Genomic DNA, 26,537 nt, shown 5'->3' on the forward strand with positions numbered 1-26,537 from the left:
TAATAAGTATTATAGTAATGTTAGCGCTTAGATATACGTTCATTATACGCAGAGTTAATATTAAAATTACCGAATTCGTTTTTTATTTTGCATAAAATTATATTATTATTATTATATTTGCACAATTTAGAATTTATGGTTGTCAATTATGATTGGTAAAATTGATAAAAGCATTTTATTTCTTATTAAAAGTATACCTCATGTATTATTTTTTTACATTACTTTACCAAACTATCATAAAAATTGTTTAGATAATATTATATTTTATAAATTAATTTGAAATATAATTAATTATTATTTGCATTTATAAATGTATAAGGGTATTAAATTATAATACGTATTTAATTTTAATCATCCGATATTATTAGAAAAATTATTTTATACTGTTTTTAAGATAAGTTTAATAAAGTAGAAGATGTGCATAATTTAAGATATCTTAAATTTTAATCCGCGCATAATTCGTTTGAATAACATATGATAAACAGAGTATATAATAGTCATAAAAATTAGTGATCACATTAGTCAATAGTGTAGGTACCTATATAATATTACGCATACAAAAGGAGATCAACTATTACTGCCAGATAATACTATTACTACTAGAGATTTTAATTGTAACGGTGTACAGAAAGTGCAGTAGAATGCAGATGTAATGCAGTATTCAAGTACTTACACTTCTACGAATTCTATGTACTGCATCAATAGGGAAGTTAAGTATCATAAATTGCTTAATAACTGCATGTTAACGAGGGAAACTATTTGTAAATACCTACGAACGACGATAAATTAAGTATAATATCCCATAATACATCAACTTGTATAATTCGTCAAGTTGTTACCAGCGGAGAAGAGAACGGGACTAATTTCCAACTAAATTCTCGATTTTGGACGTTTTATATACAATATATTAATATATCAGGTACCTTATGAGTGAATAGAGATACCTCGATATGAGAACTTACTACACGCGCAGTCTTGCGGGTCTCACCCGAATAATTATTTTAGCAGTGCTATAACCTCTATCACCAACAGCTGAGCGTAGTATAACTTTTCGTGAAATACAGTGTAAGAACAGAATAGATCGCATAATATATTGAAGAAAGCCTTCGACTCAGTGGCACAGTGATTCAGTCAAATTTCAAATGTAATTATCAAAACGGTCATTATAAACCGTTATCGTGTCCAGTTTGCAAGAGACAGACGGCCGACAACTGTTTTTGTTTGTTACAATGCATAATGACCTGGAATATTAGCCACTTGTGTCGGTGTACCGGTAAAGGGATACCGGAAGTCAGTTGCATAGAAGTTTTGTACCGAGAAAGGGGTAAATTGTACCCATGTAATAGTTTGCGTTCAAAAGTTGACGTTAACCTATAATAAAGTTTCCCAGCAACACATGTGCTATTGATGAGGCACGTAATGTCACGCTTGTTAGCAGCGTCCCTCCATACCGTTCACGTCACCATACCGGTTCACCCTTCAATCTCGTTACCGGAAACTTTTACACAAAACAACAAGATAATCTGCGAATTCCTACGATACGCATTTTCTCCAACAAACCATTAAACTTTAAAAGTACGTACTATATGTTTAAAAAAAGGTTATAACCTAGAAGATCACTAACGGAAAACATAATGTTGTTTGTTTAATATTACGTAGTTTATCGTATTTATATAATTGTTTTCTAAACTGCTGTGTAAACCGTTCACACCCTTCATAAAATATTCTTTACTACTTATTATAATAGTTATTATTTTTGTTCAAGTATGGATGCATAAGTACTACACTATTTTTACAGTAAAAAGTAAAATATTATTAAATAATAAATTAATATATTTACAGTGCCATTAATAATATCTAAAAAGTTATTAGTACCTAATTATACCTACCTAAAAAGTAAAAAATGTACTTAACATTTTATGTATACATGGTAGTCTGCATATTTTGAATATTACGTGTATTGCTTAATTATCCTAATACAATATGTATTTATGAAATTAATATATAAATATAAATAGTGTCGAAAATTTAATATCAGAATCATCATTTTAAATTATCCTTGAATTGCCTTTCAATCAAAAACATAATATTCAATCCTCTCCCTATATAATATATAATATAGTATACTAAAATAATATTACATTTATACTGAAATTACTAAATGTAAAAATTCTTCTAAATATTATAATATTATTATGAGATTGTAATCCGATGTAATGTGATACGTAATACTGTCGCCCGAAAAGTGATTGCAAAAGAAACGAGATTCACGCAGTGCGTATAAAGTATATTATATAAATATAGGTGCCCTAAGTAAACTATACAACACATAATTTATATTATAAAACCATGACACATAAATATACACACTATCCAGGTGTGCTAAAACCACAGATATTATAATAACGATGATCAGAATACCAGTGCAAGCATATAACCATATTATACTACAAACACCATCACACCAATAACTAAAACTCCGGACACAAGTTTTTCAACGGACCGATTACCTATAGGGCTATAATATATTGATCGTTTTTACATTGCCAATATATTTGTTACCTACTGCGAAACCGACAATATCGGCTTTCTACTAGAATATTTCGAGGTCGGGGTCAATCGTTAAAATATGTTATATTATAGAATTGCATTACGCCGTTAAGTCCATATTATACAAGAGGCGATACAACTATATTATTTTATCTCAGCTATCTATACGCGCATAATATTACGTTCACTTCTGAGTTATCGTTCACCCTCCAAGTGCCTATTAATTATTATTATTGTTAACGTTAACCTATACATATAACTGTAACAACAATAACCCACCCAGTGGATATAATTATCAAGGAGAAGGAACAGGAGTCGTTTAAGACATATGCTATATATCACACTGCAGAACTACTGCAATAATCAATAATCAGTTTAAAAAAAGACGCATCCAAAATGCCCATTGGTCATAATATTACACGTAATTATTATACAAACAATATATAAACCCATTAACTGTTATACTCGCGCAGCGCTGTACATAATTTATCGTCGAAGAACTTAACTACCAGCGGCTGACAACCACATGATGGTATAACTAGCGATTACACGGTGCAATACGATTGAACATAAATATTTTATATTGTTGGCAAATAGTTGAAATATTATAACTTTAGAAATTTCGCCTGTATAGTATAGTATAGTATCTATACAAGTACTATTGCGATCTGTAGTGGATGTTATATAGCAGCTACGGATAAGTAAATATAAACAATAGCAATATTTGTGTAATTAATAAAAATTTTAAAAATTTTAAATATTTTTTTTAACATCGTTTATGTATGCGTTTTATACTATAATATGTAAGTATATTAGTATAGCGTATGTAAATAATTATTGACATTTTAAGGCAATAACTGTGAATTTCTTCGAAACCAATATCAATATAAAATATTTGTTGTGGCGCAATCGACATTGTGTCTTATCAAACGTATATATAATATTATATAAAACTAAAAAATTCAACACGGTCGTGTTGTGTATGTTTTGTAAGATAAAAAGCGCGCAATCGTGTTATGCGGAGGTTATGTATAAACTTTTTTCGACAAAACTTATATAATAATAAATGCACTTACTTCTGATCATCCTGCCGTCTTCGGAAATCGCGCCGGAACTCGGTGTGTCTCTGTCCGAGCACTCGTCCTTGTGCTGCTGTTGCATTGTCGCGGCGGCATTGGACGATGGCGGTGATACGGGCATGTTTCCCGGTGAACAAGGACTCCTCCTGGGTGGATACGGAAACGACGGCGGCACCGGTTGTTGCTGCTGGTGTTGCTGTTGTTGTTGTTGTTGTTGTTGTTGTTGTTGTTGCTGTTGTTGTTGCTGCTGCTGTTGTTGTTGATGATGCTGTTGTTGGTGTGAACCCGACTGCTGTTGTTGCGCAGTTCCTTCGGCGTGCGATGTCTGTTTGTCGTCCATCTTGTAGCATTTGGACGGGGGCGCGAACGCCGAAGTGAACCCTTTGAGACTGGCCGCGGCTGCGGCGGCCGCGTGGTGCGAGTGATGTTGGTGGTGTGGATGTTGGTGGTGCGGACTCGGCGAGCCGAGCGGTTGGAACACGCCCGCCGGTGAAAATGATAGCCGCGGGTCCAACGCTGGATGCAAGAACGGCGGCTGTAGATGGTGCAGCAGGTGAGCGGGCAGCGCCGGGTAGTTCTCCATGAACCTCATATTGAACGGAATGTGTAGGTGCTTGAGGTCGTGCATCTGTCGACACACATAACAAAGATATACACGTAATCGTGACGGGGCTGGCACCATACATGTGATATTATATGACATTTACATATTGTTATATTAAGTCATGGAATTATTAACTGCCCTTCATTTTTTTTTTTTTTTTTTTTATTACGTTTGTCGATTAGGCCACTCAAATTACTTTTGATGTTTAAGAAGCGTTCTTATTTAGAATTCACAGTCTCCGACAGAATTTTTTTCTATAAAGTCAATCAATTTTTTACCTATTAATTATCGTAATTCATACGTGTCTATATTATTATGTACAGGATGGCCAGCTTCGAATTTACGGAGGACGATCTTACAACCTAACCTAATCCATTGGGGCTAGTATTATTAGCATAATATCACTGGGCTATCAAATACATGCCATATGAAGTCATTAAAAAAAATAAAAAGTTAAATTTCGTATTAAAAATGTTAACGACTATGACTTATGATGATAATACCATAACGTAATAACTAATTAGTAATAATATGTAATAGCCATATGAAAATTGAGTATATATTAAAACTATACGCGTCTTAAATATTTATTCTCAATTGTAGGTAGATAGTGTATATTAAATTTTGTTTTTAATAACATACATTTGACCTCTAAGGTAGTATTGTGTATTTTGTGTTTATACTGTTACAACTTGTGGTTGAAAAATGTAACCTTTCGAGTTAATCGAATTTAAATTAATAAATATTCTATCGCATGAAAATATCTTGAACGCACCACTGTAGTCTAGCTTGATTTCCAATTTGCATATTGTGTTAGCTAAATGTGAAAATGGGGAAACGCGGTGGGCCACCCTGTTGATACATCTCGTCACTTAATAAATAATGAGTGTTCACTATTAAGTATTGAATTATCCACTCAGCACTCTGTATAAATATATACATATATATGTATATATGTACATATATATTATATAAGTAATGATGTATAAACTTGGCAGTCAAAACTCACTTTGGAAACTATCCAACGTATTTGTTCATGCAATGTATCATGAATCTAATTCTAATACTAACAATGTTATAGGTAAAGCAAAATCGTTTCATTTTTCTTTAAGTATAATTTATGAATAAACATAGCTATCAAATACCTTCTGGTCTTGTATTACTGTAAACTTTGTATTTACTATAATGCAGTATAACCTCATACTTTATTGGTACCGTACTCCTAGACCGTAGTACCTTGTATGATTTATTTTTATCGAATTTATGAACCATATTTTAAGTATAATACCTCATATAATTTTAAATTCTTAAAATATTCGCTCTTGGTTAGTAAAAGTTTTTTATGCTATAACTCTTAAAATATAAGTAAATAAAATTTATAATCTAACTAGTCTAACTAAATATCTTTTTTCTTTAAAAAAAATTAAATAATTTAATTAGTCACCAAAAAGTATGTTAACAATCAGCTTAAAATTAATTATTGTATTAAAAAATGTAGCCATAATACTTAGCAATTATATTTTGATTTAGCTATTTATTATTACAAATCCACGCACTCACCATTTTTGGGCAATTTAAAAAATTCTTTAATAATTTATAATACAGTTATTATATTACAAATAATATTGTCTAAGTATTTTAATAGAATGCACAATGAAGATAATTTAATATTCTTAAAAAAAGATATAGAAGCACAAACAACAAACAATTATTTAAGCCCTATTTAATTTGGTTCCTTAAAATAATAAAATTCCTCGCCATAGAACAAATAGAAGCACATCAAATAACTATATGAGTATAAAAAATTAGATTTAAATAAATAAAATCTATAGATCAGCTTTGAAAATTGCCAAAGCTATGACTTTGCATGATAACCTGTAATAACACAAAAACTATGTAAATACAACACTAAAATATGATCCAAAGGTAATTTAAGTGACTCAATACACAATATTTTACACTATCAGATATTTCTAGTAAAAACATCAAACTCATTAATAACTAATTTATACAAAGAAGTATAGTTTCAACAATAAGGTTCAACAATTTATGAAACCCCTGGTTGATTGTCATTCGAATTAACGATATAACTGAGCAAATATCAAAGCCTATTATTCCACTTCTTTACACCGGTTATTTTATAATCTTATGTCGCAGCAATAATTACATAGCCATAAAACATTTTCTATAAGATATGACAAACAAACATTTATATTAGGTTAAAATCTTGGTAAAAAAGTCTGACTTCTTATTCTGAATTCAAAATTGTAATTAGTAATAAAATAAAAGATAAGAAAATCTTAATTAGAATGAAAAAATCACACAATTAAAAATAATAAAACTATCAAAATACTAAATAATTTTATATTGAATAATATTTATTTATATATACGATAATCAATGGTGCTAGAAATAATATTTAACACAAAAACCACCTGATTAAATTACGTTCCTTGGATAGTCCTTTAAGCACCTCCAAACTCAATATAACAAAACCTTATCCCACACATTATAATATGGAATTCACTCTAACGCAATTACCAAGAAACACAACATTTTCAAGTTAAAATATACTATTGGACAGACATATTATCATTAGTCATCTATTTTATTTTAAAATAACTGAAAACCATTTGTTGCCAAAATCGCAAAAACTATCTGATACGAATTTCTTCACCTTTTAAATGTATGTATTTATAAAAGTCTAAAATGAATAATTCAATGTTGAACATGGGATATCATCAGAAATTAGTATTTCCTCACCTTGATTCGTTTGATTAAAAATAAATCTCGAACTAAATCAACTTCCTAAGAAATCTAATTGTTCAAAAATGTATAACAATAACATTATAGCTTAAACCATATCCTACTCAAATTTTTACAGATATATCAACAATAGACTAAACGATTGGAGCAGAAATCATATATTAAAATGATCATATAAATGTTTAATATACAGTGTCCTGTGAGGATTTACCCATTGCGATATCTCCTGAAATAACGGAAATCTTATAATTAATAAGATTCACTGGGACAAGAACTACAAATATTTCATGTTTTATTTATTTTAATGTTTTGGTAAAAAATTCAAAAATATATTTTTTTACTTAATTATTAAAAAAAAAAATTGAAGATTATTGTAGAATTCATTTTTCTGAAAATATTGACGTTTCAACATTTTAATTTCATTAATTTCCTAATTTTTAATATTTTTTCGAGTTTTGAAAAAAACTACGAATTATTTAATACAATAGTGGTATCATTATATTAAATATGTGGACCGCGTGCTCGTAAATAATTCGCAGTTTCTCTTGAAACTAGAAAAAATATTAAAAATCAGGAGATTAATGAAATTAAAATAATGAAACTTCAGTATTTTCAAAAAAATTAACTCTACAAAATGGCTATCTTCATTTTTTTTTGAAAATAATTAAATAAAAAATTTATGTTTTTTAATTTTTTTTACCAAAACATTAAAATAAATTAAAACATGAAATATTTGTAGTTCTTATCCCTGTTAATTTTATTAAAAATCCAGAATTATGATATCTACATTATTTCAGGTGATATTTCAATGGGTAAATCCTCACGAGACACCATGTAAACTACAAAAGTAGTATAGTAATAATAAAAGTATTCAAATATACAATTAAATTAGTAAAAAACTATCTAACCATATTAACTCAGCGACTCCTTAGGTGCATCGACCAGTATTCAAAATACTTAACACCCAATCTATATTAAAATAAGTAATATCCATAATAAATGTTATATAGGTAAATCAAAATAATATTTCTTTTTTTTGTAGATTCCAGCAGGAAACAGCAATATTGCTGGAAATTATAAAGCTGATTAATCTGCTAAACACTCGCCCATGATTTCTACACAGCTACCCTTATATTTACTTATCTTATCAAGACGTTAAAAAAAATTTAAAAATAATATACTCTCGACTTTTGGTAAAAAAAGTGATTAAAACTATATATCAAACTAAACCATATCAAAAGTTCATTCATCCCTTGGTCTTTTTAAAACGACCTCGCTAGAAAGCAAGAAACAATAATCAACTCAGAGTAGAATACACAAACTCGCATACCATTATATTATGTCAAGCAAAAATCCAACTATCAGTAACACCTGTGGCGAACATGGTAAGATACATATTAATTAAATGCCGTAATCCTCGCTAGCAACCTCCAAGTAATTCTCAGTATGGTCCCTATCGCTACAATCAAGTTATTCAAATATCACAAACTTTCTAATTTGTACCAATGTACCATAACAATATATAAAATTAAATGTAAAATGTAATTGACATCTAAATATTTAAACTAACACTTTTTTGTTGTCTCTAATGATTAAAGCTGTTGTGGGTACATCTAATAATAAAAAAACTATGTAGGTATGTAATTATACCTATGAACAATATTTTGCTATGTTCTATATTTAAGCGTTAGGTTCTGATCTAACCCAAGACAAACATAACTGATTCTTCTACTATAATAATTATACGTGGTATTTAGTTGTTATTATTTATATTAAACTGCACATCGTTTTCTAAAAAACACACGCTTAATTAAATTATAAAATAAATAAATTATGTACTATTTAATAGCCAGTTAAATTAAATTAAATATAATAATATTAAATATTAAATAAGTGTACACATTCGGTGTTTGTGTGTCTAGAGTTGTATTAAAGTCAAAATGTTCACACAAAAAAACCAAATGTTCGTACTAAAAATAATTATATTCTAAAATAAAAGTGTATTTGTGATTTAAAGTTTTTAATTAATTGCATATGTATATCAATCATAAACAGTTATATTATATATTATATGATTGTATTAAAACAATTCAATTTTTATATATTTACTGTTGTATATTAATATCTACATATTATATTTATATACTCATAGTAAAATTCAATTAATGCACTTAATTTCAACAGTAGGTACTAATAAGTTCAGTATACTCATAATAAACAAATCAAATATCCAAATAGTCAAATCGCACAGTTTAGATAATAGTCTATATACTTATGTTCATTAATAATCGCAATTAACTTACACACATATTCGGAATTGGATTTAACTTTTACTTTTTAGTATTAATACATAATTTATACCAATATGCATTGTAATATTTTTGATATAACTTCTACTGAAGTATCAATTCATTACTATGAACATTTGAAATTTAAATTCTATCATTGCATATACAATTTTATTACTTGATTTTTTCATTCTGACCATCAGCCACAAAACTATCTTCTATAATTATGTGGACAAGCTGTGTTTTATTCAAGCGTTTTATTAATCAACTACAAATTTATTACAATGATATTAAATTATAAAGATAACATTTAATTTTACCTACACGATTTATCGACACTAATTCAACCTTATAAAATCTATAAAGTATTATTTCCATTATTCATTTATAACGTAATTTATCAATAAATATTGTAATCAAAAACGAAAACAATTATTGTGTATTGTAAATTTAAATAAAAATACTATTATTATAAGTAATACAAAATGTAATTAACTTAATGACACCATCATGATGTCAAACAAGCATACCGTAATTTATTAGTATAATATTCAAGTGATAATTTATGTTAATTCTTAATATAATTTAGTTGGCATAAAACACGTACATCCACCTACTACTTTACATGGCTATTAGTTTTTAACTAATATATATATATAGTTGATAAAGAACAAATACGCCACACTGTAGTGTCAATACCTACAGTGTTTCAATACTGTATTTCAGTATTTCCTATTTCAAGGAAACGATCAACGCTCGTAGTTGCTTTACTTGAACGAAAAATAGGGTGGCGGGTCATATGCAGTGGACAAGATTGATTACCGCGAATATTGTGCAGAATAACGAGAAGGAAGATGTTGTGCCAGTGATAACAACGGCGAAAGTGAACGGAGTTTTAGAAAGATTTACGGATTGTCGACAAGATAAAAATGCCAGAACAAATGGCCACATACCAAACCAAATACTATTTGTATGGAAATAACACAAATGTTTACATAAAACATGCATGCACATGTTTGTAGCCTTGTGTAAATGGATAAATCCTTGTGGATTTGTACAGCAGTTTACTGAATACCTAAGAGGGTTGTCTCAAAGTTTCAGTAAGCTTAATAGTTTTATAGATATTATGTCATAATTTGTTAAATAAAAAAATTATTTTCACATAAAATTAATTTATTAACTTAGCGTGAGTCATGATACCTAACAATTTTATAATACTCGTTATATTTAATTATATATTATGGTTTTTAAATATTAATTGTTATCGTTGTTAGTACACAAAATAGTTGCATTATATTATATTACACGTATTTGATTATATTTGTAACAAATCGCTATCTAATTATATAATGATTGATTTTAACACCATTCATTATTTAAATACTTTTTATCCTGTACACTAATTTAAAATGTTTCATAATATTTAATGTATACTTTATATTATGTATCCACTTATATGCATTATACTATTTTTGTAAAATTAAGTACCTATAGATGGCTAAATACATTCTATTCATCAAACATTAATAATATTTTCTTATTATGAATATAAATTAAAACAAATAGAATATTTACATGTTCATAAAAAGTAAGTAGTTTAATAGCATAAAATAAAATATTTTTTTATTTTATTAATTTATCTTATCAATGGTTAAGATCCTATTAATTATAGTGATTTGACGAGTTGAACAACATTTAGGTAGGTATCTAATATCTTAGTACTTGAGAAGTTATTGACGGTATTATTAGGTACATACCTATTTTTCTCCAAAAAACCTTGACACGGTCATCAGGTCATGTATTTGTTCAAATTAATTTAAAAAAAATTATAATTCATACACAAAATTATATAAATATTATATAAAATAATACTATAAGAATAAAAAGTTGCTTTAAACCAATTAGTTATTCAAGTAAGTTCTTCGATTTTAATACCATGAATAATTTGATTAAAAGAATATTTTAAGTTAATGTTGAAATAACTTTAATGATCATGGAATATTTGTTTTCATTAGTAAAGATAAATTAGGATTTCGATTAACCTAATCAATATTACAAATTATTAACAATAAATGATATAGCATACAATATATGAGTGAGTTATTTGTTTTCATGTGTTAGTTAAATGAAAAACGGTAAAATACGGTAGCTTATCATATGTTATTAATATGCTTTATTTTATTATATCTTAATTGTACATAAAAATAGTTCTTAATACCTATGTTATTTTATATTGATTCCTAATCACAGTTATCTATACGAAACCGTGTTTCGAATGTGTAGTTGTAAAATCATAAATTATCTTTGTAAAACGTATAGTATTATAATATTAAAATAACTTCGTAATAAAACATAGTGAACTGCGCTATTTTAAATTTGTAAAACGAAAATAATAATCGCATCATTTTATCTAGTTCGGTTTTTTTCTTTTTTAATTTTAAATGTTTATTTTTTTGTGTCATTATTATATGATTATTATAATGTCATTATTGACATTAAACAAAATAGGTACTTCTTTTTTGTCTTATTAATATGTTTTATTATGCTTATATTTGACATCTAACTAGTTATCAATACATTACATAATTTTTAAATCGATTTAGAACTCGAGAAGTTCTTAAGTACTTATTTTAGAGTGGTAATATTCCCATTTGTTAAGCTTCAAAGTAAAGATAAGCTATATTATGTACACTTATGTAGTGTTGTAATTTAGTTATATTATACAAATTAAAAATTATTACTTAAGAACTCCCGTTATCATTAATTAGTTTATAGTGTACATTATATAATATTTACCTGACTAAATGGTCTGTGTAATCTGATATCTGGTAAGTTTGTAGGTGTTGGAAAGTTTACCAATGACGATGACGGACTCGGACTTTGCGAATATGGTGAATGCTCCATCTAAAAATAATATTAAAGTATTAATTTAGTATTAAAAACATTATAATTTTTATAGATGATCATAATCTCATAAAAATTCAAATGTATATATAAAAATCTGAAAACAAAAATAATCATCTTAAAAATATAAATGTCTAAGAAGTTAAAAAAATCATAAAAAAATTAAATTATAAATAAGTTATAGTATAACGAGAATAGTGCTATGACTCGTCAACTATTATACCATAATAAACAGCAATTCACATTATTTGTTCCTTGAATGGTAAAGTATACACATTGCACAATTATATAAAGGATTTATGGAAAAAAATACAGAAAAAAGCAAAAGCATATCAACAATACATAGATGTATGGTAGTTAAATTTCAGTTTATGGTTTCATTGACTCATAAATACATCATGTGTATTTTTTCAGTGCTCTAATTCCAAAAACGGAAGTTATGTTTTTCAAGGTGTACAAATATTTCAGGGTCATTATTTCTGGATCAGAATCTAGTATTTTCATTATTCCAAAGTATTATATATTTTGTAACGTAGTTTGATAATTCATTACTTGGATGTAATTTTATATTTATCAACGTCTTAAACTTGACATCAACTTTAATCTATGTACGCGTATTACCTTATCTAACTATATAAAATATAGATGCAATAACGCTAATTATTCATGTTTTCTAAATAACTCGTTAAATGGTCAATTAGACACTTCCATTATGCATCTGATTATTTGGATGTTAATTCTGATTCTCTTAACGAACTATAAATACAGTAGGTATATATATGTAGGTATATCTACTTTTACTCGAAGGGCCTAGAAGCTGTATTCTCGGCTTAGTGATCAAAATTAGAACTTAATTCAAGTGTAGGTACCTACCATTAATATCAAAAAATCAAATTTGTAATCTTAAATCATAAACAATATTTCAAAACTTAATACATTTAATTTTTTAATTATGTTCATAAGACTGTATACACGAAAATGTTTATATTAATTATATTCCTAATTAATGAATTCTAGATATTGAAAAATGTATAATATGTTTTACAATTAAAAACGGGTTTATTCAATTTAACATTAAATAAACATTTAAGTATACATTTAATTTGTACCTACACGGATAATTGTATTATTATGGTTGTTACAAATTAATACGTTAAATAAAGAAGGACCTACCTACTTATAGTAATAAGACAATTTGTTTCGTACATATATTTATTAATAATAAATAACTTGAAAATTATATAAAAATTTTAAAAAAATTATTATAAATAATGAAGTAGAACTCAGTCGAAAAATGTATTTCATTTTTTTAATTTAAAAAAATCATGTTAAAATATTTCAATAAAAAGGTTGTAATCTTCTATTTTGTCAAGTAGGTTTAAATTATGTGGTTACCAATTGTGTTAGTAAATAACAAAATAATTTATGTTGCATAAATTCATTATATTTAAATATATAATGTATTATATCAAAATATTGATAAAAATTATTATAAGCCATATTCCTACTAAAAAAGATTTAGATAAAGTGTTAAGCATTATATATTTATAACACATTATGTATTACATATTAATAGTATTGTGACTAATTACTTATTTAAATGTTATTTTTATGTTTCTCCACAATTTAGTCTTATAAATGGACCAAAAACTTTTTTTTTACCAATGTGAGAATAGTTTAGTTTAAAATAAAAATGCCATGTTAATTTTAATCAATTACAGAAATATGTAATTGTTTAATTTTACAATTATTATGTACAATATAATCTTTTTTTAACAAATGCGATTGCAATTATTTAATTATTTAATATGTTAGGTTAGGTTACGATTATTATACACAAATTTATCAATATCGATGTATTTTACTAACAATATTTTGGCTACTGAATCACTAATTAGCTTCTAGCATATTTATCACCTCAATAAAACAGTAAACTATTGGTAATATTATTATTAACAAACAAAATAAAAGAAGTATTGTTTTATTGCAGGTACCAAATAACTAAAAATACGAAAAAAACATTCATACTTAAAAGGATAATGTGATTTAGTACTGTAAAGAAAGTATTAACTTTTAATATATTGTTAATGAGAATAATAAATGCGAAGAAATGTTCTCTAAATCGAACGTAATTTACTTTAATTTCTTTAAAATTGATATTTAAATGCTTAATGCTCATTCCAATCATGAAATATTATCATAATCTTATTATAATATTGATAAAATAAATATAACACAGAAAATGATCATGCTTAAAAAATTTAAAAAATTTTAACCCATTTTTTTTTTGATTTTTTACCTTGGCGTGTGAATTACTACGCTGAAATGGTGAAGGCGGTGTAGGCGACGTCGGCGGCGACAACGGCTGCAGCGTGTAGCCGTTTCGGGATTTCCCGTCAGGAAAATCGCGATCAGATAAAAATTTTAATTAAAAAATAATAATAATAATATTAATAAATAACGCTAATAAAAATAAAATGATAATATCACTGCCGCGTGATTTTTTTACGGTGTCGTCCGTTTTGTCGATGGCGGTAATTTTTTTCTTTTTAAAAAATAAACCAAGCGACAAGGCACTGGACCGATGTATGACGGTTCGCATGTGTTGTAGTAATTATTTTTATTATTAAATATTAATATTGATATTATTGAAGTGTACAATATTATTGTGCGCACGGCCGAGCCGGGAACGCGTGGTCACGTGTGGAGAACACGGAACGGCTGCAGTTGCACCGGGGACGGATATCAAACGCGTACTGAGTGCATAGCCGGCGGCGGCGACGGCGGTCGTCGTCGCGTTATCACGAAACGCGCGCGCGGAAATGAATCGTCGTCGTCTTCGTAGTAGTAGTAAGCAGCGGCGGCGGTGGCGGCGGCGGCAGCAGCAGGAGCAGTAGTAGTAGTAGTAGTAGTAGTAGTAGTAGTAGTAGTAGTATAAGTATAAGTAGTATTAGTAGTAGTAGTAGTAGTAGTAGTAGTAGTAGTAGTAGTAGTAGTTGTTGTAGTAGTGGTGAGCAGTAAGTAGTACTGTAGTAGTACTGTAGTAGTAGTAGTAGTAGTAGTATGAGTAGACGCGTGTGCGTATGCGCGTAAAACGGGCGGCGGTGGTAGTGTGCGAGCGAGACGGTCGGCGAGCGGAAAAGCGCTTGTGGCGCGGCGATACGCGGACACGAGTGTAGCGAGACGGAGAAGCAGACGGTGGACGGCGGCGGCGGCGGCCACTATACCGGTCGCTATATCACGTAGTGTATACACTACACTGACGCACGCACGCGCATTATCGTTCAGTCGCGACGGCTCGCCCAGGCGTTATGCGCGCGCGAACCGAAACGGGGGGCGGCCGTGCCGGAGTGTCCGCCGGCCAGTCCCACACCGTCGAGTCCACCCGCCCACAAGCTGCCGACGCGCTCTCGCATTCGCCGCGCGAGGTTTGCGCATTACCGCCGCCGCCGCCGTTGTCCGTGGTACGCAGGTGAGCGGCCGAAGCTGTCGACGACGAAGACGGCGACGTTGTTATTCCTGCGCCGCGCGCCGTCCGTATTTTTATTTTTAAGCCGATACACCGGGTATGCGGTATACTAGTACACGTGTGTGCGGCGCAGTGGATTTTCATTTCTGAGCTTACTCCTTTTTTCTTTTACTTGGCAACGAAAACCAACACGTTTTTGATGTTGCGTGTTTGTTTTCCTCGTTTTATAGACAATGCCTATATTTGTGCAAACGAATCAATTACCCATCGTATGCACAAATAATAATCTTTGAGATTTGGAATAAGGGGGGATTGGAGCTCAGATCCATGCCGAAATTTCTTGAGACTTTTATGGTATAATAACTATAAACCCATATGGCAAAAAAATATTCTCGCTACACGCTCGAGAAGTCTGAATATTATACAAAATATACAAGAACTATACATATTCAAACATCTTACATCATATAATATGTTAAATTGTATATCAATTTTCATTCGTATAGGTATATTTTTTTTTTTTAAATAGGTAACATATTATTAGTTTTTGAACACATAAGAATCATAATGATAATCATATTAATTTTATTCATCTCTCAGATTTATGAAATTCGTTAAAAAAAACTCTAATAATAATATCGACATGATCAGTGGTCATTTTTATGTCACACGTTCCTATATAATAGTAATAAAAATATAATTAGTCTTATCTTAGAAATGTTATAACACTTATAAAAGGCATTTAAAAATTATTTGATTTTACATGTGTCATTGTCTACTAACAAATAATGTTTAACATGTTATTATATTGTAATTATTGAAAATCGATCGATTATTTGACCACCGATTTTACTGTAGAGATGAAAATTTATTTTTCAACGTAGTGCAGTCTTCAGTTTTTTTTTGTGGAAGAGGGAGTGCTTTATTTTATAGTGCTCCTATGAATATATAGTAGTAACGTATAAATATTGTGACAATTTTATAGCAAAATGTTTCTGACAAAACACTAAACACTTCATGTTGGGAACTACAGTTATATAAAGTATAATAATACGTACCTGCAGCCTGATATCGGCATATGATGTCGAATAGGCAAACATATTTTGTATCTAATACTATAATACACATGCACAAACAAATTTAATATTATACAACCGTCATTTGCGTGTCTACATCTATGTTTTTATTTACGAGCTTGCAATCACGGCTGGCAATGCAATATATAATATTATGACGATGTATTAATAATTTGTTGCCATTCTGCAGCCTTCAATAAGAACAATTATGATTGGAAAATTGATTTCCAATCATTATTATCTAACTACATAAGTATACATATTTATTATTTATATGTAGGTAGGTACTTATCGTTTTTAATTTCAAAAGCAATAATGATCACAGTACAACGAAAAAAAGCTATCTTAAGCAATTCTTCTTTTTATACTTACTACTCAATTTAATGTTAGTTTTTAAATTAAAGTTTAAAAACAAAGCATAGTGATGGATTCTTGAAAATTGTTGAAAAGTGGTTATCACAAAAACAAACCTGATCTTGACAAAGTTTTATCAAACATTTTGTTTTTATTATTAATTAATATTTTTTTATTTTATTTAAAAACTTATTTTGTATGTTTGCATTTTTAGAATTTTTAAGTGCTTGTTTTTTCATGTTTTCAAGTTTTTGAGCATATTTTCTAACTAGAATTTGAATATTATGTATACACAGTATATATTTTTTTAGTGATATTAAATGCTCTTTAGAATATTTATGATTGGTATAAGTTATACTGATCAACTTTTCGAATAACTTGGTATTAAAATGTCAAATACAATCTGTATAATTATAATTATATTATTTGTTAATCAATCGAAAAAATTGTATTAACGCGTCTGTAATTTAAATCAATGAAAGTATGTTTATAAAGTTCATACCAGCAATAATACTTATTTATACATGTGCAATAACAAATATTATATAAATATAATGGTACGCTTATAAAAAAATAAATAAAATATAATACAATAATCTATCCATGATCGTATAAACTACTTATTAATTTATAATTATGAAATAATTTTAATTCATCTATTATATATTTTCTCCGTTTGTATACGCAGAGTTTTATATTTATTGTATTTCGATTGGTCGTACTGCTCGTACTCATAGGTATATAAATGTACAAAACATATTTATTAGTATATTTATCAAAAATGTGAAGCTAATATAGTTATTAAATTTAATATAAATATTTAACTGAAAAACAGAATAATTTTGGATTTTTTTTTTTTTTTTTTGCTCGGGAAATATGAATCAAATATATGGTTTACAATGCACCACAAATTTAACTTTCCCTTCCCCTACCTCCCCTTAACAAATTCATTATTTTGCTTAAATTTCAAATTTTGTTTAGTTTCTCCCCTAAATTAGTAAAATATATAATACGTTACTACTTACTATAGTATAATAGCTATAATAATTTTGGTTAATCAGATAAAATATTAATCAATTCTACTTGAACTTTAAGTTTGATTTTGTTACATTTTAAAATATGTTAAAAAAATACTATTTTGTAAGCAATAGAAATATTAACATTTTGTAGATATACCTAGTATTCATAAAATAATTTAATTTTCTACATTGTTTATAGAAATACATTTTATAAATTTTCCAGCTATTTATATAATATTTTACAGTCTTAATTGTGAAAAAACAATTATTATTTTTCTCCACAATTATCAATGTTTAAAAAAAATAGGTATATTATAGTTATTATACCACACAACTACACCATTCAGGTACGATTAATGCGAACCTTCACATATATATTTATATAAAAGCTTATAAGTTATAATATACAATATACCTAGAGAAAAGGAAACATTGCAAGTATAAATGCTATATGATTTTATAACATAACAGTATTACTTATAGTAGGTAACTACAAAAGCCCACAGTTGCTGTAATAAATAAATGTATTTATATAATTTCTAAAAACAATAATTAAAATTAAAAGACAGTTTTTAATATAATGTATCTCCCTTGTTTATGTTATGATAAGTATTTAATACTAAATTAAATAATTACATTTTTAGGTAGGTAGTGCATTTGATTATTGACTATTGTACAAGTATATGACACAGGAAACTAAAGTTGAAAAAGTATAGAATGTAAATAAATAAATAAATGTTTACCTTCGATTTAGAAAACATAACTCGAATATTTAATTTTTTCTTTTTTTCTCGTACCTTATCGGCACAATTCTGCTTTCTTTTTTCATTAGATTCAAATGCAAAATAAAAATTCCCAATCGGATTTTTACACACAACACACACTTTTGTAACTGACTCAATAACTAACTAAAGTGAAGACTAAAGATTTCAAGATCAAAATACATATAAAAATGATTAAAAATAACGTATAAATTATATTACAACTAACTGAATTTTATAATTTCTACCCACGATTTTATTCTTCCAGTGTCAGCCACGAATTAAAATACAATACATTTGAATTCGTGGTACCAACAGTAAACTTCGGACCAGTGTAATCACATTCTAGAAATTAAAATATCATATTATAATAAACGATAAATAACATCAATCTAAACGGGTTAATATGTTCAGATGATATCTTATATTTATATTACAAATATGAAATAAGTATCAAAATAATATCTACATATATTTTTCAATATTTTATACTTATTTTACAAAATTTGAAAAAATATCACTTTTTTTTGTTATTTTATAATAATAAGCAGTTCTAAAGATTTCCGATTTGCTGATAGGTTATCCGCTCATATTGTGTGTATACTGTATAGATTATATATCACTGTAATATCACTACATCATTCATCGTTCTACTCAGAACTTAAAATTCATCAGTTGAATAAATTATTACAGTAGTTTGAAAATAGTTAACTAATGTCAGCGTTTTAAGTGCAATTAAAAATAAAAAAATAATGTAGAATTACTTTAATAAATTAAAATTGTATACATTTTTAACAACAAAATTAGGTACTTAAAAATGTTCGTGATTTAATCAAATTCTTTTAAAATTTGAACTTCAAACGCTTATAAAAATCGTGCCTATATATGTATTTATAATATTTTTAAATTACTACAATAACAAAAACTTATGTGGGATCTTCTATTATTATATTTTCAAGCTTATTCTGACTTAACCTAAAATTATATACTTTTTCCAAGAAGTTAGTCTAAATATTTTATAAATTTATTCATTATATTAAATATTTAAATATCAGCAATTGAATGTTAAAACTTTGTACAGTTATAACTTTTTGAATAACAAAAAAAAAATACTAAACATTTTTAGTAAAAAATGCATTGTAATCTGTGTAATAACTAATAAATTCATTTTCAGCAATACGACTCCTGAAGTTTTAAATTGATTTAAATTTTAAATATATTTTTACAGGTAAGTTTTTACGACGAGTTATTAAATATAATAGTTAGATTATTTTTCGCTATATTTCTGTTATTTTCTTGATTTGTTCTTCTAGACTTTCGATTTGTTTAAAACGACTTAGATCGAAAGCTATTTATCAATACATGTTGCAATCTTCTGCTACACTATAATCCAAGGCATAGTGTAAAGTGTTGCATTGCTTCAAAAACTTTCCTTTCAATCTTCATTATACTCGATTATATAAAACGGGTTGGACAGAATCAACCAGTTCTTAACATTTTGTGACCAAAAATGTAGTGAGTGAATATATTTTTTACTGCTTATACAATATGAAACTATTCCTTTTCTATTGTATTAAAATTAACTTAGGCTTTCTGTAGTGTTTTCGAATTATATATTTATTTTTTTCGAAGTGTTGATAAAAATATTGAGGCTAGATTAAAAATGTATTGTTTATTTAAATTTAATACAAAATCCCATGCATAATGTTTTTTATAGTTATTTTAAAATCAATGTACAAGATTTTTCGTCGCGAGTATTTAATTTACAATTCAAGTTTTGAGAAAATTCGTCAAAATCACGAACATTTGCAAATTATTTTAAAGTTAAAAATGTATAAAATTTGTATAAGATTCTTCATAAATATTTCTTATAGCCCAACATTTTTTTAAATATATAATTACAATTTTCTTTTATTACAGACGATTGTAGATTTAATTTTAACAAAGCTGGATATTAATTAAGCGAATAATAACAATTTTAATTATTTTGTTGTAATTTAATAAATATTATTCGTGAGAGCACTGAGAACTTGAAACTTTTACATATTATATTATAATTATTAATATACACAATAATATTTTCAAAATATTAAAATTAATTTTAAACTATCGGCTATCGACTGTTAATACCACGAATCTATTTTACCATTTTACGATATGTCTGCATTTACACAAAAGTTAACAATAATATTATTATATATTATTTTAACAATTAAATATTAATCATAAAATGAGTAAAATGTTTTCAGCATAAATATATTCAATCTATTTAATTACTATAGGTAATAAATAATTAATAGCAGTATAAATAAATCATATTAAAAATATTTAATAATATAGGCTGACAGTCCGTCTTCGTATAAAATCGTTTTTCGTAAGTATTCAATAATTGATTAACAGATCCAAAACAGTGCCTTTTACAATGACGAGCAGTGGCGGCGTCAGGTCTTTTTTTCAGGCCGGGCCAAGGAGGCCAATATATTATTATATTGGGACAGGCACAGTCACACGATAGTGAAACAAATGGTAGAAGGCGAGAGCAACACTGGTGTCCACGGTCAGGACCCCCTTCCCCCCTCTAACCTGAGAACTTCTTGACGGCGTTTAGCTGTTTTCTAGTCGCTAATCGCTATATGCTACATGCCCATAGGCCATATTAAATGATCATTTTTCAGAATTGTATAAAATTATATTTATACACCGATAACCATAATATAACCATTTCCGCGAATGGCACTAAATATAAAACGTAATTCGTAAACAACCTACAGTATGAGTTATGTCTGTGTAACTGTGCGTATGATATAGAAAATCCAGAGTCCAGATACTGGTATTACACAGAATATAATTTTAAAACTGTTTACGTAATAATATTTGAAAATACAAATTCAAAGTTGTGTTAAATCAAAATTTCAAGGCGGGCCATGGCCCATCTATTTGGCACCGCCACTGATGAACGAGGTAGTACTAGTAGGTAGTACTAGTAGGTAACTCAGCACCTACACTAATTTTCAGCAAACTTATTTCCTTTTTTTTAAATTTAGTTTGTTTTTCATATTAGAAGTAACTGCGGAGTAAAAGTGAGTGTTTAGATTTGTTTAAAGATTTATGTTTTGCGATACGTAAAATGTTATACGTAGCTTAAATGTTTACAATATTATTGCTTTTTATTTTCGATGCCATTTTATAAATGAAAAAAAAATGTTATTTATTTTTTTTTAAAACACCAGCTTTGGTGTCCTAATTACCTAATTACAGCTATTCTTCGATACCCACCAAACAAATTTAAATAAAGTACAGTTATTTTTTAAAATTATTATTTTAAGTTAGTTATATATTATAATACCTAATTATGGATAATTAATTCACGATATATAGATGTATTATAATATAGATACTTGTATAATATATTTGCATATGTTATGGTTTTCCACTTTTTTTGCGAAATACATCGCGTAATTCGTAGCTTAATCCCCGTAGTGCATAAGTCAAATTTTCAAAAAATAAAAATGTGTACTGGTTAATGGTTATAAAAAAAAATATATCGTTATTAAATTTATGTTACATAATATAGTGCTGTGCGTTGTACATTGAACTCCCGGACGGCCGTAAACGTTGTAAAATGATGCCGAGCAGTCGTATTTCGGCAATACGACAATAATGGCAGTGTTGTCTTAGTTCACTGCCAACGACAACATATTATCACCATCACCTGGTCAATAAAGAATCCGTTAAGATATTCGTTCGTCGTAAATGGTTATGCGTGGCCAAATCCTAGTACACACATACAAATTATCTATATCGATGCGGTCCCGCTGGCTACAAACATAATATCTATTCGTTCTAAACACCGGTTTTAATATCGGATCCGTAAATATAAATATTATGTGATGGAGACCGGTCGAATTTCACAAATAAAAAAAACATGATTACTAGGAACCGCGGTATATTGCTGATATTGATGATAGATGTGTCCTTGAAGCGTTCCCAGGGAATTGTAATATCTGATCGGCATTTCGTTGGCCGTACATTTTTGTTTAGCGCAATAACAGCCTATAGGCTTCACAGCTGTGAATAGCCTAATGGTATTTTTACCGATGTGTATACGATTAATAAAAATAATTTGTAAACAACTTTCAAAACACGAAACAAAAACAAGAGTTCGGCCAGTTCGGGGAATTAGAACGATCTACCTGTCCTGTCATCCAAAATAACCAGCTCGCACTTAAGCCGCGTACGCCTTCGTGATCATGGACTAGGAGAGAAGGGTATATAATTTCTCCTATAGCTAATAATACGGTACTCATATACATCTATTCTGTAGTTTTTCTAGCACAATAAATATAAACAAATACCTATTTAATTATATAACACATACAAGTATAAATTTAACCAACTATGCTTATGCTTATACCTAATTTATCCTAAATCTCTATCCGAAAGCGCCCTTGTACACGCATATGTACTGTATATTAATATATATAATATATAACGCGAATAGGCGTAGTTTATTAACTGTGATATAAATAAATCTGCGTGTGTTATAACGAAATATAGAAACGCGTTTCACGTCGCCAACGAAGAAACAAGTCGTGTTGGGTTGGGTTAGGTCACCGAAACACTGCTCGCTTAATTTCGGTCAATATCATAAATTATAATAGTTACGCCCGAGGCATGACAAGAATATCACGGAAACGGTTTTAAGGTGCCTATATGCGATGGACATACGACTATTCGAGTATACAACGTATTATTAGTATTTTGTTGTAATATTCGAAAAACATAATATTATTATACGTACAGGTATGCGCAAAATTATTACTTTCCACAAAAATATTATTTTTTTTTTTGAAAAAGGTTTTTTTTTATTTTAAAAACATAAATAAAATAATACATAATTTAAATGTTTGCAATAAAACCTTTAAGCGCAATGCTTGTGATAATGGTAGAGAGTTACATTAATTATACAAAAAAATACAAGTTAATAAAAAAAAATTAAAAATTAAAACAATACAATTATTAAGTTAAATTTGAAAATTGTTTTCACATGAATCGTTATTTTTGTTTATATAATTTATTATTTATTTACATTTAAATTATTAAAGATAATAACCATAAATTAATTTGTTTTTTTATGTGTAAAGGCATTGAATTATAAAATGTTGAACCTAGATAATCAATATATTTTTGACCAAACGATTTTCTGCAATAATTTAATTTAAAATTAAAAGCTCTCATTTCCCTTTGAATTCTTATACTTTTCACATCTAAAAATGTTTCATAATTTTTAACTGTAAGTAAAATAGTAATCTTCTTGTATACAATCTCGACTGGTAACACACTTAATATTTTAAAATTTTCTCCAGTTGAACCTACAATAGAACTTTTACCTAAACAAATTCTAATTTTTCTTTGCAATATTTTTAATGGTCGAACCACATACTCATTTAGACCCCCAGACCAACAAACCATACTGAAATATTGCCTGAAATAATGTCAAATAAATTACACGCATAGTTTGAACAGGCAGAAATTCCCGTTTGCTAGATATAGAAATATTACCATTGCTTTTTCACTATTCAAGCGCATTATATATTAACTGTTTTCCTGCTGAATTATTTTTTCCCAATTCACAGTACTGTGCTGGATATAAATTTTATTTTTAAATATATTTTTTCGTATTGTTTTAAATATTGTTATAGTTCAAATAATAACTATCAATAAAAAAAAAAAATTCTAATAACTTTTTTAGCAGATATTAGTTATTAAGTTAGTGATTGGTTCCCAAATAGTATAGATAATGAACTATTATTTCAGTTTATCAAACAATGACAATTTGGGAACCCTGGAAAATCAAATAAATTATTTTGCTTATAACTTTTTAATATTTATGACATATTTTTTTTTATTGTCCCTTTGGATTCGTCTAATTATTTACCATTTAATGATATTATCACATTATCTATAACAGCTTTTGTTGATTTTTAAAATGATAGGATGCATATGTGCGTTAGGTTAGTAAAAAATTTCAAAGTGTAAATATTGATTTAAGTATTGTTGTTGAGCTTTATCAATCATTAATTAACAATGTTGCTGATATTCATACAGATAAAGATTATGACAATTTTAAAAGAAATACTATTAAAAAATTTGATATTATGAACTTCAGAACTACTGAAAAACGAAAAAAAAATTTAGTGATGGCAGTTCAACAGAAAGTATTATAACTAATTTTAAATTAAATTCCTATTTGTCCTATTTTGTTATTTTGGATCAATTAAAGTCACTAGTCAGAATTTTTAAGAAAAAAAATTGCATATGACAACCTTTTAAAAAATTATTACTTTTTTTTTAAAACTTACTAAAATGACAGCAGCAGACATAAGGATATCTACTGAGCTGTTAAGAAATGAATATAATACAGATTTGGGAACTGCATTTCCCAATGGATGTATTCATTTTGGCAGTTATTTGAAAACCATTTCTATTCCTCCGCAAAGTATTCAAGATATGTTAGTGCTCATAAAAAAAAATGATTTGAAGGATATCTTCCCGTATGTGGATATTGCTTTAAGAATATTATTATGCACTCCGGTTAGTAACTGTTGGATTAAGAAATGATTTTCAGCCCTAAAATGCATAAAACCATACTTAAGGTCGAACATGGGTGAAGAAAGACTATGTGCATTAGCAATTTTGAACATAAAAACTGATGTCACTACAACAATAAGCTACGAGATATTATTCAAGAATATGCTCAAGATCGTGCACGACGAAAACTATAAGTACATTTTTAAAATATTGTTTGTTTTAGTAAATTAATAATTATTTTAAATATATTTATATTTCTTGGGAAGGGGGGCGCTAGTAAAATATTTCCCTAGAGCGCTTAATGTCTAAATACGCCACTGTATATAATTAGTATATTTTAAAAATATTTGGTCTAAACACGAGTGTGTACAATCCACTGGGGTTCTTGTGTATACATTAATAAATGATCTAAAATCATGTTCTGATAACAGATCGAGATAATCATTATTAATTATGTTAGTTAATAATTTCCATAATATTAATATTCAAATCACTAATTATCATATATAATAACAACCAGTGGCGGCTCGTGCATATGCGATGGTGCGGTCAGACTCCCTACAGAAATAAACAATTTATAGTACAAATATATTTACAAAATAAATAGGTACATAATTTAGTATATAGTATATTATTATTTATTATCAAATTTACAATTAAATATATTTTTAATTATTATTAAAATTATTTTCATAGTTTATTATGATATCAAACTCTTGATGTTATTATACAGGCATAGCTATCGACATTATGAATCGCACATAAAAATACCGGTTTCCCGTATTAACTGTAGGTTTAATAATATAATAATATAATATTATATACTAGTAGGATTAAATAGCCGATTCAAAAACCTCACCCTCACCATTCTCACCCTCACCCTCACCCTCGCCAACAGCCGCCGCCGCTGCCGCTACGTACGTGACGTACCCCCCTCACCCTCACCCTCACCATCGCCCATAGCCGCCGCCGTCCGTTCCGCTACGTACGTGACGTATCCCCTCACCCTCAACCGCCGCGGCTTATCAAATTGTTATCACATATTATCAGTTATCAAATATTATAATTGTTATCAC

At 28.0% G+C, this 26,537-nt stretch overlaps 1 protein-coding gene across 2 annotated transcripts in view; it reads right to left on the reverse strand.

The window, feature by feature from the left end:
• Positions 1–15,017, reverse strand: part of LOC132924626 (protein Teyrha-meyrha) — a 132,439-nt gene extending 117,422 nt beyond the window's left edge. The window contains exons 1-3 of one of the 2 annotated variants that reach the window (XM_060989039.1): positions 14,491–15,017; positions 12,084–12,191; positions 3,627–4,257 (exon numbers count right to left, since the gene is read on the reverse strand). In XM_060989039.1, the coding sequence (XP_060845022.1) occupies positions 3,627–4,257; positions 12,084–12,191 (739 nt within the window). In that variant the 5' untranslated portion in view covers positions 14,491–15,017. The remainder of the gene's footprint in view (positions 1–3,626; positions 4,258–12,083; positions 12,192–14,490) is intronic. The other variant, XM_060989040.1, reaches the window with a different exon arrangement.
• Positions 15,018–26,537: the final 11,520 nt, after the last annotated feature.

This window comes from Rhopalosiphum padi, chromosome 3 (assembly GCF_020882245.1).
Source record: "Rhopalosiphum padi isolate XX-2018 chromosome 3, ASM2088224v1, whole genome shotgun sequence".
NCBI classification, from domain to species: domain Eukaryota; kingdom Metazoa; phylum Arthropoda; class Insecta; order Hemiptera; family Aphididae; genus Rhopalosiphum; species Rhopalosiphum padi.